The sequence below is a fragment of the Temnothorax longispinosus genome, chromosome 5 (assembly GCF_030848805.1).
Source record: "Temnothorax longispinosus isolate EJ_2023e chromosome 5, Tlon_JGU_v1, whole genome shotgun sequence".
Lineage (NCBI taxonomy): Eukaryota > Metazoa > Arthropoda > Insecta > Hymenoptera > Formicidae > Temnothorax > Temnothorax longispinosus.
Genome location: NC_092362.1, coordinates 2256730 through 2272145, shown reverse-complemented (window position 1 = coordinate 2272145; position 15416 = coordinate 2256730). Strand labels below are relative to the sequence as shown.

General features: G+C 44.4%; 3 protein-coding genes across 5 annotated transcripts in view; 2 read left to right on the top strand and 1 right to left on the bottom strand.

Moving 5' to 3' along the window:
- The first annotated feature begins 255 nt into the window (after positions 1 to 255).
- On the top strand, positions 256 to 1703 carry LOC139812761 (protein KRTCAP2 homolog). Its single transcript, XM_071777855.1, has 3 exons — positions 256 to 480; positions 740 to 958; positions 1236 to 1703. The coding sequence occupies exons 1-3, from the start codon at positions 477 to 479 to the stop codon at positions 1409 to 1411; spliced, it is 399 nt and encodes a 132-aa protein (XP_071633956.1). The 5' UTR covers positions 256 to 476; the 3' UTR covers positions 1412 to 1703.
- Positions 1704 to 1821: 118 nt separating this feature from the next.
- Stoml2 (stomatin like 2) lies at positions 1822 to 4192 on the bottom strand. Its single transcript, XM_071777854.1, has 7 exons — positions 3702 to 4192; positions 3509 to 3622; positions 3175 to 3322; positions 2826 to 3074; positions 2551 to 2706; positions 2142 to 2386; positions 1822 to 2059 (listed from the first exon to the last, which is right to left on the bottom strand). The coding sequence occupies exons 1-7, from the start codon at positions 4023 to 4025 to the stop codon at positions 1868 to 1870; spliced, it is 1428 nt and encodes a 475-aa protein (XP_071633955.1). The 5' UTR covers positions 4026 to 4192; the 3' UTR covers positions 1822 to 1867.
- Positions 4193 to 4543: 351 nt separating this feature from the next.
- Positions 4544 to 15416, top strand: part of Gw (trinucleotide repeat containing adaptor protein gawky) — a 46983-nt gene continuing 36110 nt past the window's right edge. Inside the window, exon 1 of one of the 3 annotated variants that reach the window (XM_071777852.1) lies at positions 4544 to 4737. The gene's annotated coding sequence lies outside the window, so the exon portion shown is untranslated. The remainder of the gene's footprint in view (positions 4738 to 15416) is intronic. The other 2 variants (XM_071777851.1, XM_071777845.1) reach the window with 2 other exon arrangements.

The window sequence follows — 15416 nt, the reverse complement described above, 5'->3', positions numbered from 1 at the left end:
ACAAATGGTTATTTAAATTATGTATCTATTTCTTAGTTACATTTTTATAATAAAATTCTTTAAAAACAAATAATAATAACAACAATAATAACAATAATAATGAAATTAATATTTTTATCCTAATGCATTCTTTTAATGATGTGTCTTAAAAAACTCATTTTTTCTTTAGTATTATCTATAGTAATACTTCAGCTTGCAATCTAATCTGTACATGTTTTCTGTAACAAAAAAAAGAAATATTCCCATTTTTAATCAATAAATTTATTCTTTGGGTAGTGGGGTTGCTCAGTTTGCTGACGTATGACGTATGTCCAATGTACGCCCAGTACGCCGGTTATACAAACTTAACCTGAATGAATGCTCGCAGGTAGTTGCCTAGTTGCACGCGATTTCCGATTGAATTCTCGCTGCGAGAGAAAAAGGAAGGGACAGGTGTGATTGTTCCTTTGGGATTATTTCCAAATTTCTCGGCAACAATGGGTGAGTGTCGGCGCTTTGGAAGTTCTACGCCCCAAGTACTTGAATACCATACAGAAAAAAATTCGACAAAAGCTCTTCTCCAGAGCAGGCAAGCTCTAGAGTTATCAGCTACTATCTTAAAGCGAGGAGTTATCAGTTGCTAAAGCAAGGAGTTATCAATTGTTGAATTGATATTTCAGTCTCGTTGCAATTCAATGATTTATCTGTGTCTCTAGTTGCTCGTTAATACCATCGCTAACGTGACGTGTTAATGTTACAGCTGTTAGCAGCGGAGTGTCATTCGTGCTGTCGTCGATAATGATGGTCTTACTGTTCTCCGGCATGCAGATGTACAAAGTCTGGCTCAGCTCGACGCAGCTGGGAACGATTCTGGGAGGATGGATTGGATCTTTATTATTCATTTGTACGCTGACTGCAGTGGGAAATCTTGAAAGTACCTTGTTTGGAAAATCTTTTCAACAGAAATTACTTCCAGAAGGTACACATAGAAATAGTATTGATAGAGAAACCTCTTGAAAGTCAAACTAATCAAATTTTGTGAATTTTTTAAATTTTAGTGTCAGAATACAGTAATTTCATTAATTTTCTCTACTTTTTATTTCTTAAAGTTGATCATTGGCTTGGCTTCTGAGAGGCTCGTATATTGCAATCGAGTTTTACTTATAAAGCGAATTATTTAAGCGGATAGTATACAAAGATAAGTAATTTTCAAGTGGTATATGCAAGCAAACTAATATACCTTTGTTTTGTTACAGTGGTCTTCTCGTTGACTTTAAGTCTAATCGCTTCTGCTTTAATTCACCGTGTGTCCATCACGACATGTTTGATATTCTCTTTGATTGCGTTGTATTATATGAGTAAAATTTCTCAAGAAACGTACGGTGTATCTACACAGAACACAGTAATGCAAACCAAGAGACGCAATAAGTGAATAGGCATAAGGATGTTCCTATTACATATCTTTTTACTATCATGTATACTATAATATTATACTTTCCATAAAGCTTCCAATTTATAGTACAATGTACAATGCCAACTGTGTAAGTTGTTCAATATTACTTTCTCTAGATATAAGTATGGTTTGAGATTTCTACTGAATTTTAAATTACGTGTCATGTTGCTATGTCAACTTGTTTTCATATAAATATATGTCATATAAATGTCATAAATGTCATATAAATGTCATATAAATGTATATAAATATATATAAATTTGAAAAAGTGTTTACGTTAGTTTGTAATACAACAACAAAAGAATTAAGAAAAAGGACTAATAAATTAGATTCGGTTTAATGCTTTATGATCGTAAATCATGATATTTACATTGCAAAATTCAATTAAATAACTTGAAAAATATGAAAATACTTTTTTATTGCAGGTATACATATTTATAATATTCGGGGCTTTTGTTTTTCCACGTTTTTCCTGTGCTTTTCAGCCTCTTCCTTGTCGCTGAAGTATTCAAATGCTTCATCGGATTCCTCCCTTTGAACTGAAGCACTCGATTGATTACTCGTTATTTGTTTTGTTTGTTCATTATTGTTGTGTCCCGGCATTACTTGTTTATAAATTGCCATCGCCTGTGGAACGCAACAAATTACTTGGCTGATAGTATTATTAAAATTTTAATGGATAATCCATGAAACAGTGAGCGAGACAAACCTGCGCTACGAATGTTGGAACGTCTCCTACATTGCTTGGCAATATTAATGTATTATTAACTTTTGCTAGCTTGTTAAACGCATTGACATATTGTTCTGCTACGCTGAGTGCCGCTGCGTTTTTCGCATCCGTCGCGCCAAGGGCATTTGCAACTACCTGTAATCCCTTGGCCCTTGCCTCCGCCACTGCCACTATTGCCGCAGATTCTCCAGTAGCTCTATTTATTTGCTCTTGCCTTGCCGCTTCTACAATCAAGTAATAATCAAGTTTATCATTACAAAAATTAATGTTCTCACTAATCACGTGTCTACATATACAATATTTGCTTTTTCAAATAAATTACATAAAGCAGCGTAACTTCCTCAAATTCACTGATTAGAAGATACACTGAATATGACTGGTACAGCACCTGAAGCTAAAATTTGTGCGAGTCGTTTGCCCTCGGCCACATTTATCTCAGCCTCTCTAACACCTTCAGATTCCAATATAGCGGCACGTTTCTTTCGTTCGGCTTCCACCTGCATTTGCATCGCTTCTTGCACCCTCGATGGTAACTTTATATCCCCTAGCACATAAATACAAGTATGATAAAGAATATAATTATTAATTTTAAATAGAAATCTGTCTAGTATTACTCACACAACGTGAAACATTTATCATATAGTTACTACTTTTGCAACTTACGTATCTCATATCGCAGGCACGCTATTCCCCACGCACCACTGGCCTTATTGATACTTTCAACAATGGAAACATTTAATCCTTCCCTTTCCCTAAATACTTTGTCTAAAGATATCTTTCCTAACTCAGATCTCATGGTGGTTTGGGCTACTTGAATTACCGCAAACTCGGCATCCTCAACACCATAAGACGCTAGATAAGGATCAGTAACTCTCAAATACAATACCGCGTCGATACTTAGAGTCACGTTATCTGAAAGAAAATCAGAATAGATTTTGATTACAAATACTGTGCTACACACGTGTGCAATATTCTGAAAGCTTGCATCAGACCAGCGCGGCGGCGTACCTACCCGACGTAACGGCGCTCTGCTGTGGCACGTCTATCGCCAGTTCCTTCAAAATTTGTACGTATCTGACTTTGTCGATGATGGGAAGTAAAATGTTCAGGCCTGGCTCTAAAATTTTATGGAACTTCCCCATTCGTTCCACGATCCATGCCTAAGTAAAACGCTTTCCTTTAGGCTAGTGACTGCCAAGTTAATTTCGCATGTAGTCTTACTTGAAATAATTTAACGAGCCGCAAGTCGAATCGAAGGCGATCTGACGTCGCGGTCGGAAATACGTAATACGAATAATTCGCAATAGCTTGACACACGTTACAAGTGTACCGTGCGTTAAACGAACCTGTTGTTGAGGAACGAACATTATGATAGTGTTTATCGGGGTTAGCGCTTTGTACCGCGAGTTCTGGGTGATCGAGCTAAACGTTTTACTTCCTACACTGGCAAATCCGTGGTCCTGCAACGTGAAAAACGCTCCGTGAAACTTTCCGTGAATTAAAAATTCCTTCGAAGTCAGGAGAAAGGCGATACCTCACCTTAACAAATCCTAAATTTCTTGCCAGTATCACGGCACTACCGGTTACCGCGCGCTTATACATCTTTCTATTATACCAGTTCTGAGAATGTACGAAGAATATAATATAAAGACTGACAGATTGCGTTTTTTCGTAGGTTATACAACAATAACGAATAATCCGCGATATCTTCGGAAAATGACCCGGCGTCGGCCACCATGGAGCATCCGACACGACAGAAACGAAACCTCTACTCCAGATATCTCGAGATATGCGCCGTTCAACGGCGCGTTCGAAAACACACCTGACTACCGCCAGTGGAAAAAAAATGACAAATGACAGCATCGAAAATAATCGGCGTTCATTTCTCTCACCAGTAAATCAGCTGACCGGAAATAGTTGAATGACGGGTTTGCGGTCCTTAAATAAACATGAGCCCTTCAGGGAGTTCGGGGACAGTCGCGTTATCCCTTATTGCAGTTAAATTTATCGCATTTCATTCTTCCGATAATTGTGAAAAAGACGGAAGGAATTCCGGAATATATATATTAACTGATTTATTGGGATTTATTTGAGAGAAACGAAATGCAATTTTTAACGTTTTTAAATTTCGTTTTTTTTTTTACTGGCAACAGCCAGTTTATTTTCGAACACGCGAGGTTCGAGCTGCAGTTTCCAGCGAGCTTCAAGGCAGTCGCCAGTCGGCCTGGTCGGCCAATCGCCACGAGGAGCCACGGGATTCCGCGGAAAGACGGCACGCCGGGCTTCGGAGAGATTGGAAGAGAAGTGGCCGACGTGGCTACAGGGGAACGGGTCTCAGCTCGGAAGTGTTCAGTTTGCGACGTGCGCCATCTTCGAGCCGTCCGAGAAGTCCCCGACGCCAGATGCCCTATTTAACGGCACCGCACGTTCTCTGTTAACAGCATTTTCAATAAGAACACTGTGATCGTAACGAGATGTGGTTTTTGCGTGTGTGAAAAGTGTGATTTCGCCGTGTGACAAGCGAGACCGACGTTGTGGAGAGACAGGCGCCGGCACGCGACGGACCGTCTCGCAGGTGAGGGACCGATTTTTGGCGCGACGCGAGTGCTCGCGCGGAGTCCTCGCGTCTCGCACCGTTCGCAACGCAAAAATGCGACCCCGGTGCGAAGAAATACGGGTCGCGACGCCTACGTCCCGACGCGCGTTCCTACGTGGACGTGCGTACGCGCGTCGATGACGAGGCGTCGCGTCGCGCGGCACCAATAAATACGCACGGGTTCGGGGACGGGATAGTTGACAGTCTCGAGAGAAGTCGGAAACTTATGTAAGGAACGGGTCCGTGTCCGTGCCGTGCCGCATTTCCGCCGTCGTGACGCGCCGGTTACCATATTGTACGACGCTGACGTTTTATCCGCTCGGCCTCCGCTTGGAGCCGACGGAGCGTCGGCTTTCTAACATTCTAACTCGTCGATCTTCCCGAGGAACGCGACGCATTCCAGACGGGACGAAAACGAGGAAAAAGGGTGAACCCTCGATCGGAACGAGAGCGCGACGGAATATCGGAGGCGACAATGATCCGTTAGCGAGTCCAGGCTATCTCCCCCGTTGCGATTAAAATTATTATTATCGAGCGCAACTGCTTGTTTTCGGGTCTTGAGGATATACGCGTGAATGTATACTACATATGTATATGTATGATATGTACTATATTATATATATGTATAATATGAGATGTATACATGTATATTTTCTATATATATCCCACATTTATATAATTTGTTCAACAATAATGATTTTCTATTCGACCAAACTGGCTATCTGTATTTAAAACGGTTGTCGCGACATTTCGATCATTGATTTTTAAGTGTAAATTTATATATTTTAGCTCTGCTGGGATATACATATACATATATAGATAAAAGGCGGAGACGCTGAACGGAGTAACCGTGACGATTTCGATGGCGCGACTTCGCAAAGAGCTGAGGACCGTTTCACTTGGCGAGGAAGTCGAGTGCGCTGGTGTACGATCGGCGTTTTCTGTGCCCCGCAGGGGCCGCCGTGGATGCGCGCGAGCGAGGAGAAAGTCCCAGGGGCGCGCGTATTCTCGCGCACCCGGCGCGCGTCGTCGTCGCGAGACAGAAGCCGAGATTCTCGTTCCTAATCTCCGCGGCGCGGCGTAGGTTAAGCGAATCTTTAATAACGACGACGGAGGATGGTGCACACGCGGAGATTGACCAACCAGCGTGTTCGCCCGGTTCTTCAAGTTGCGCCAAGCGTCAGCGGGGAGGGGTAGAGGAAGCGTCCGGATACCTCGTCTTTTCCTTTTTGTCCTTTAGCAGGCAGCTGCGTGTCCGACCTGCTGAGAATAAAAGAGCCCGACGTTCCAACTGGCGAAACGGACGCGATAAATTTTCTGTAACGACAGAGAGAGAGAGAGAGAGAGAGAGAGAGAGAGAGAGAGAGAGAGAGAGAGAGAGGAGAGAAAGAGAGAATGGGAGAGCCTGTAAGAAGGCCTACGCCATTTCCTCCGTTCTTATCAGCGACGGGTATAAAAGTCGTTCTCCTTTCCGTAATGTCGAAATCCGAACTCGAACCGACGAGATAGTATCAGAGCTTGAATTCTATTCTATTTGCTTTCTATTTTTACTTCACGGTTCGCGGGGTCGGCGAGTTCAGATTTCTCGATGCCGCGAACACGCGGTGTACGAGATTTTTTTTTCTATTTGCTCCACAATTTGCAGCGGTGACGAAGAGTTACGCCGGTTCTTGTCCCCGAAGGATTTTTCGCGTCTCTCTCTCTCTCTCTCTCTCTCTCTCTCTCTTCTCTCTCCCGCCGCTCGTTCCTCGCGTTTCGATTAATGCGTCGGAACGATAATAGTTTATACGTTCGATTATGTATACGAAGTATACCTAACGGGTCTAACGCGGACTGCGGAGCGTATCGCGCGCGTATGTGGCACGGTCGGAGGGCGCTTGACGGAGCTAATCGATGTTAACTGGCCGAGGAATTGACCGTTCCTCTTGGTTCCTCTCATCGCTCTCGCGCGGCATGTGGAGAACCGCGCGAGGCGGACAGATCGGACCGGAGCGGATAAAACGGAGTCGCGGGAGCGCGAGAACCGTACGAGAGAATCGGGAAGAGAGATAGAGAAAGAGGAAGGGAGAAAAAAAGATATTCATTTGATTACGGACGCCCGGGGCTGCGGCGGCGCGTTGCGAAAATAATTCGGTCCTCTTCCTCTTTTGCCCGCGAGTACCGGACAGGCTAGGTCACGCGTGCGCGTGCGCGTGCGCGGCCGAGAGAGGTTAGGTGACGCGGCCGAGCGCTACAATGAAGGGCGAACCGTCGTCGGTCGCCCGGAGGTATAATGCCCAGGAGAAATGTTAAATGTTAAATTTATCTTATCGGCCGCTGCATGGCGACTCTCGCGACACCACGATAATCTCGACGTGATTATTTCGAAAAAAAAGAACCTAACCCGACGACGACTCGCTGGACGCTATCTCGCGGGACGCTCGCGCGCGAGGGTTTCATATTTGCTTTGGACTTTTGATATTTTTGGATTTCGACTGGGTCAACGATTCCTAATTAAGGAATCACGTCGGATTTATGCTATATGTAGAATTTATATGCCGAGAGAGAGAGAGAGAGAGAGAGATGATTTTTACCCCAGATTAGCGAAACGAGGAATAACCGTTTGATTTGAGGCGTGACGCTATTATAAGTTGAAGTACAAGTCGATTTTATTTATATCCTATTTTATAGACTTATATTAAATTATAAATTAAATCTATTAGTAAGTTGTCCATTAGAGAAATTATATTCTATTTATTTAATATTGAATGCGGAGACGGCTAACTCCGATTTCATTTATAATCAACGCAATCTATATTTTCGACAGTTGAATCTGACAATCCGACGGTTGCAGTCACGTTTTGCGCTATAATTCTGGATGAAATATCGAGGCTGGTAAAAGTTCGCCCAGAAACAAACTGTGATACACCGCCGCATAATTGCCTCTGCAATTATAGGTAGGCTCTTTTATAGATTTTGCTGCCTTGAGATGCAGGCGTGGCGTGCGAGGCGTGCGAGGGAAGCAATGGGCATATTTACGATCGCGTGCTAACACGTCGTCACAATTCCGGATCGCGAATAAAAGGAATACCCGATTTGATCTTACCACGTTACAATGTTTGCGTGATTATTTTAGACTGTCTTATTTATGTGATTCTAATTGAGCCACTTTGAAGTCCCGAAGGTTTCCTCACTTCCCAATTATTGTTATTTCGAACTACGTTGTCCATGGATGTGCGAGTGTGCGGACAAAATTTCTTTTATCGGCATTCAGAGTGAGTCATCTAATGGCTGCCACTTACGAAGACATTAGAAAACGGCGGAAAAGTGCGAATTGCAAAACAGGATGCGTCGCATTGTCATGCGCGTCGAATGACAATGGCAATTTCAAAAATCAAGTCGAAGTCTCTGATATCGGATATCCACGCGTGGAAGAGGAGCGGGCTAATTAAGAAGCCAGTCGTAAATTTCCCCGTAAACGTGAGACGTGGCGAGAAGGGTCGTGGTGGATTTTTCTAAACAACAATGCGGGACACCCGCACTGGAAATAGACGCAGCGGGATTCTGAATTCTGAGGCACGCGGAAGAATAGGGCAGAGAAACGGAGAGACAGAGAGTAGACGCTATAGCTTTCACTAAAATCGCTTTCGCAAACTTGTGCATCAGAAAACTTGTGCAAACTCCGTTTGTACGTTTGTGCGAAAAGGAAGGAAAATCTCGCGGGCGTTTATCCCGCTCCCACGCTCCAAAACTCCAAAAATTATCTCTTAGCGGGGGGGAGGGGGCAATTCGGCTTTCGCACCGCGCGTTTCGAATCCGTGCTGCGTTATCCGTAATTTCGCGCGGGGAAAGTCTCGGCTTTAACAGCGGCGGCCGCGGCGGTGTGTTAAAACCGGCTTGCATATTTGAAGGGTCTTTAAAAATAACGTCGTCTCACGGGTGCGCCACGTTTATTGTATACCGCGATCGCGTGAATTTTCTGGTTTTGCATTGCTGACGTTGCAGAATTATAGCAATGTTCTATCACAGGCTTGTCGTATACAAAGAGAATATGAATAATTGAATAGTTTTTTTTTTACGATAACTTTTCTATTATTAATTCAACATATCGTTACCTCTGTGAAATTTACAATTGTACTCGCGTGTGTTGCAACTGAAATAAAGCGGAATGTTTTCAACAAGATACATATCTTTTGCGATTTTTAATTTATCGGTGGCTATTAATATCTAAATTTCCGTTATTTTTGCACGATAACAACAGCTGACGTTATTATCGACACTTTTTGCTAATTCTTCTGCGCAACAAGTTGATATTTGCTTTTATTACAATGTGCTATACTTATATCTAACGCGAACCAGACGTTATTATCGACACCTATAAGGGAGGCATAAATATCAGGAAGACTAATAAATCTGCAATTAATAGAATTTGTTATTAATATAATCGGAAGGAAAAAAACCGAAATAAAATTAAAATTAGACACGAGAGAAAGTAAGACTATGTAGTGTCACAAGAAAATTGACGCGCTTTTTCTTTTAGCGACTTCCTGTACGCATCCGGAAATCTTACGATCGAATCACCGCTGGGAACTTCAGATTGTTCGAAGAATCGTTAAGTTCGAGCCGTCGTGAGACATGAAGTTTGCGACACCACCTTCTACAGTGACTTTCAGAAGGCGCAAAAATCGCGAGGATGACCGCGCGACTTTCGAGCGTTTCGCGAAACTTCCTGAGAAGAAAAATGAAATAAATATCGCGAACCTCGCCGATGCATACTCGCGATTTTATGCGCGCGTAGCTGCTCAGCGAGCCGCAGAGAGGGGCCCCGATACTCGGGCCTGATCGAGCACATTGTAGATAAAATTTGCTTCGTGCGCGTTTCCTTCTTTCTTTTTTACGGAATACCGGAACACGGCGCCGATTTCTGCGGCGCGCGGCGCGGCGGCAGCGCGAGCTCCCCGCGAACGTGTCGGAGTCGTAATTTTCTACGCGAGCGGGTTTCAGCGCCGCGACGAGATATACTATACCAGGAGTTTCGTAATAAATATATATGCCCGGGATAAAATAGAGTTGGGGAAGAGAGAGAGAGACAGAGAGAGAGAAAGAGCCGACCTTGCCCCGCAACCGGCTGCCCGCGCCCGCTTGTTGCCAAGCTAACGCTGCGTGCATATATAGCGGGGCGGACGCGAACCGGTGCGACGTGCACGCGCGCCCGCTTATGCATGTGTGTGTGTCGCGTAAATGTACACGGGTATCCAGGGATGCTGACGATGCATCGTGCGTGTCGCGCACATCCAGGGATACTTCGGCAGGCATCGATATTTCGTCCGTCGATGCTATTAGCGTCTGAAAGACATTGTCGAAGAAGTGCGTTTGACGGCTCGAATAGGAACATTCGACAGTCCGCACGATTTATTTTTGTGGCACACATTGATTCCTGTAGGTTAATTAGATGGCAGGTTTTTTAGTCGCTATAGAAGCGATATCGATTGTCGCATAATATTTAAAACGTAAATATCTCTAGAAGTTTGCAGCAAACGCGCGATAGAATCTCGATGCTTGCGGTTCGATTTATTGATATATTATTGCGATTTATTGATATATATTATACAGGATGTTTTTCTTTTAAGTAAGTACAAAGAATTAAAGGGGATATTCCGTAACTTATTTTAGGAAGAAAAGGTCTTACAAACATACACTCTAAACTGTTTTATTTTCAAAATGCATCATTTTTTCTAAAATAAGCCACGGAATATCCCCTCCTAATTTTTTATACTTATTTAGGGAACATCCTGTATATTACGCAGAAACGGCATCTTTTATCTCTCGCTCGTGAAAACCGATGACAAGTTCAAGCCGTTATCTCCAAGTATCTCCGATACTTCATTCAAAAATCGCCATTCTTAATTCTTCCGGTTAGATTCCGAGAATTTCGGAATTACAGATATCAGTTGATATAAAGCTGATAGCCGTACACTCGTGTCTTTATAAGGGTGCCGACGTCCCTCAACGTCGAACGCAATGTAGCGCAAAATCGCCAGGAAATACGCTCCCTTTTCCGACGACGAAGCGGAATGCAAACCGATTTCCCCGGCAATTTTCATGTAACTTCGACGTGCTCCAAACCGGCCCGGCGCTGCATCGGGCATTCCTTTTCTCTCGTTCCGCGACGAGATAATCTCTTTCTCGTCGAGTTCGGGACGGGATCTAATTTCGTTCGTGCTTATTGAACGATAATTAAGATTACTGAATGTTCGCGCGAGGGCATCGCCGATGTTACCGGACTTTTGCGCGATGCCGCCGCATTATCAAGCACTTCCTAACGCGTTTTAATGTATGCGCATATATACCTATGTATATTATATGTATATACATATACATACATGTATACATATGGATACGAGATACGAGTATAGTCGGCGTGATGATTCTAGAGCGTGTCATTTCGGAGCGCTCGAAAATAAAAATAAACTCGTTACGTAACGCGCGGAAACAGCCGTTAAAACATCGTTTATTATGTTTACCGTCGCCGTAACAGGACACATGCGATCGCGCCGAGAGCAATCTATTAGCGATGGTATCAGTGCAGGATGCACACGGGCCCATCGCGATGAAAATCGATTTTCTTACGCCTTCTATTTATCTCGCATTTACGCCGATTAGACAATATATCGGGACCGGCCAGAGCCGGCTATTCTCTCTCATTCGATAATACTCAACGGAGCGGAAGATATCAATCGATTCAGCCGCGAAATATTTGTCATTATTACATATATGTCAAGCGAGTCTTTCATCGATAGCAGCTGCGCGTGTCTCTTTTATTCCCAATTTTATTCTTATCTCTCGCGCTCTGCATTATACATCGCGCTTGTGTTTTAAATAGAATTCCTGTCAAACAGATATACACTCAGGACCGTAAGTAAATAATCTTAACCGCGTGAACTTGGGCACGTATCGGGGCACACGGTTCGGCTCGTGTCTCACATATACTTATCTATTTGCTTATCATAGTCATTCCGTGATAATTTAATAACGATTAATTTTTTATAATAATATATGTAATAATATAACGAGAGACGCATCGACGCATTTATCTTTAGCTAGAAATTCAGAACGATCCCTCGTGTCGTTCGCCACGAAGAAAAAAAGTATCGCGAGCGTTTTAGCTTTCGTTATCGGTTGAAGAGCACCACAGGTTGAGGTTCTCGTCGACACCGAGCCTCTCTTATTGATCGTCCACGGTGGTGCCCGCGGAAGTTGGCTCGAAAACTTTGTTTCGCAAATGAAATCCGCGATTTCTCTGGATAGACGCGACGAACAAACGCGATCGTGAAATTTTTCTCTTCGTTTTCGTTCAGCTATACGATTAGATTGGAAGGTGTTCACATTAGTTTAGGATTGCACATTAGCGTTTCTAAACCTGTAATCTACGACCTTCTTAATTACTATCTCGCGACTTAATTATCGTCGCGAGTTTTTGCCGTCGTTTCTGCTTCGTCGATTATCGCGGGTTTAACGGCATACAGCCGATTCGATTACTTTATTATTGGTAATTATGCGATATCATTAATATACATCTATGTTTTTATGATCACCGCGTATCGTCAAACTGATGCAACAATGATAATTATAACGTAATTCACGGCGTAACCGTTAAAAATATCCGGTTTCCTCTCCCCGATTAAAATTTGTTCGTTACGCTCTTTTAAGAGGACGGTGTATTTGTCGTTGAATTTTAAAGCAAGGGCAGAAGGTGCGGCCAAATCCCTTTACTAAAATCTGAAGGGAAGGAACACGATGTATCACGGCCAACTTTCCAAGTCGAAATTTGTATCGTTCTATCGTATAATTTTTTAAATCTTTTATCTCCTCGAAAAAAAAAACAGCATTACAAAACATAATTGAGCTGATTTGGCTAATTGATGCATTACGATTAATCGCGTTACAGCATGTGGCGTGCTTTTGTCCCGTGCTGGTTGGCAGTTTTATTCGACAAACGTGATATCTCATTTGCGAGATTGGGGTGCCATTATTCGCGACAATTCGATACAGAGACGTCACATTGTGTTCGCTGATCCGATAAAATCGCTGCATCTGATCGCACGAGCGCGCGCCCACTGATGACCTTCCCCGCTAAACGTAATCGAATTAGCATGGCTACAATTAGCGTCATCGCGCGAATTAACTGCCGCACGCGAATCGCCGTTGCGCCGTGCGCGAAAATTTATCTCTCTTCTCGTGTGCGCATCACGTTTATCCGCTTTTAATTCCGGACGAACAATCCTCCGGAGGGTTTTATATGCTCCGCGTTTTCGAGGGCTGGGAAGGGGGAAGGGGGGGGCTAAAAAGTTGCGCCGGAATTCGAGATTCAGAGGGAATCTCTTTATCGCGAGTATAATATTTCGCGAGTCAGGAGGTAGGAAAGTTTTCGTTGTTAAACGCCACTTTGTCTCTTTCTCTCGGCGATCTCGAAATTTAAATAATCTTTCTCGCGACGTAAAAGAGAAAAGAAGAGGAAAAGAGCAACAATTTCCGTCGCGTTTTGTAATTTATGTATTTTTACGTACACTTCGCGCGTAAAGAAACACGAGCGGAGTAGAGGCCAAAGAGCGTTATTAGATAAAATGGCAACTAAAGACGCGCCCAAAGCATATGTCGAATATTCGGGCGGGAGCCCTACATACGTGTATTTTCGTGAACGATAACGCGTGACCCGACGATAAACGCCAGACGCAGTCTAAGAATAATTATGAACTGTGAGTATTACAATATATAAAGGGGCTAATGAGTTCTCTCGAGCTGATAATAACTCCTTCGTGTCCCGATAAAAAAGACTTTGCCAACTCGCCGTGTACCGTTTGCCCTACTAGACGCTCTCTCTTTTTTTTTCCCCACCAGAGGAAGGACGGTATCAATTTTCCTCGTTCTTCCTCTCTTATCGGCACGTCCTTCGACACGGAGGGAGTGAACTTTTATTACGGCGGCCTCATTCGGCAAACAGCTCGTTATTTTAATCCGCCTTTAATAGCGGAGAAGCTTTCCCTCGCGATCCGAGACCGCGAATTTCTTTGCGAAGTCGAGACCCTCCTCTCTCGCGGGCCGGGCGGTTGGTATCGCGCAAAAATGTGTGCCACGCGACTGATATTGTATCCGTTCAGAGATGTAGCACATATAAGGTGCCACTTTCGCGATCCGTTAGCACTAATTCGAGCAGCTGTGATAAGCGTTCGCCGATCGGCGAGACATTTCCTCGGAGATCCGGTTCAAGAATCGCAAAAGATGGCGGCTCGCAATCGATAATGAGCGATAAAATTCATTTTGTCGTGGCGTCGGGATAACAGGGGGAGAAACGAGTTATCCGGGTCGTTCATTTTGACGCCGGGTTGGGGGATCCGCGCGAATTACCCTCGCCGGTGATTCGGATCCGATGGTAGTAATGGTTACGCGCGCTCTATTATTACGCTATCTTTAGGATGTATTCGAAATAGCGGCGACTCTCTCGGCAGTAGAAGGGCAGACGTGCGCCAGAGAGAACAGCGCGCGTTACTCGTCGCCGCACGTATTTACATATACATGCACCCTAGCGTGCACTCGCGCACACGCCAGTGGTTCTCAACCCCCCGGCATTCTCGCGCCCGTCCGTCGCTCGGAACGACGCAGTTCCGGCGGACGAGCGTGGACGCGCGGAGCCGCGGCCGACGCGACGCTTCAACCTCGAGAAGCACGCATCAAGTCGATATATGCCGCGTATATATTTTTCTCCTCGTCTCCCTATCCGAGATTCGCGTCATTCGCGATCTGCTGACGCGAATCTCACGCTATCGAGAACGCACTGTCTTTGAAATAGGCATTCATAGTCAGATCTTATACATAAGATCGTCTTATTTCACCTTTAGATACTTCATAGCCGATGAAACGAGTCGTACACTATCTAAAGATAAACTTAAGACGATCTTAAATATGACTGACTTTTATGAATATCGGTCATAAAGATTTAAAGACGCACGTCGAATCAAATTACCGAATCTAGCACCTTAATATTTGCGGAAATTCGGCGCAATATAATTCGCCCACGTGAAATTCGTGTTGGAATATCGGGGGTCAGTTGAGACGACGAATTAATCTCGGTAGTCATTTCGGAGTTACTTCCCATTTGAAGTTCTCGACGTACCGAAAGATCGCGCGAGTTTCACGAGGACGATTTTCGCGAAAGGATCTAAAACCTAGGTCTTTGGGAACGCTCTAGGTTGAGAACCGCTGGCTAGCGAGCGCACACAATGACTACCTGTGCGCGCGCGCGTACACGCAACACACACGCGCAGTGGCATCGAGTGGATCAATAATTTTTGATACTCGCGTACGGGACATTCAAAATACGCGCTCGCGGCGCATGCAACGCAGTTACGTCGCGTCGGCGACGACGAGAGGAGGAGGAGGAGGAGGAGGGAGGAGGGGGGGGATGGAGGGACAAACGTGGGGAAGAAAAGCGCATGGAAAATGCCCCGCGGATCGCGGGAGGCGAGATGATGCTTCCTTTACACGGAAAGCGGAGTCGAACGTGTATTATGTGTACATACGCGCGCGCGCGCGCGCGCACGGCGAAGTCGCGTCGAATAGCGGCGCTTCGCGTTCCGATGCGCTAGAGACACTCTCGGGGAGTCCGAGCGATCCGCCATTTT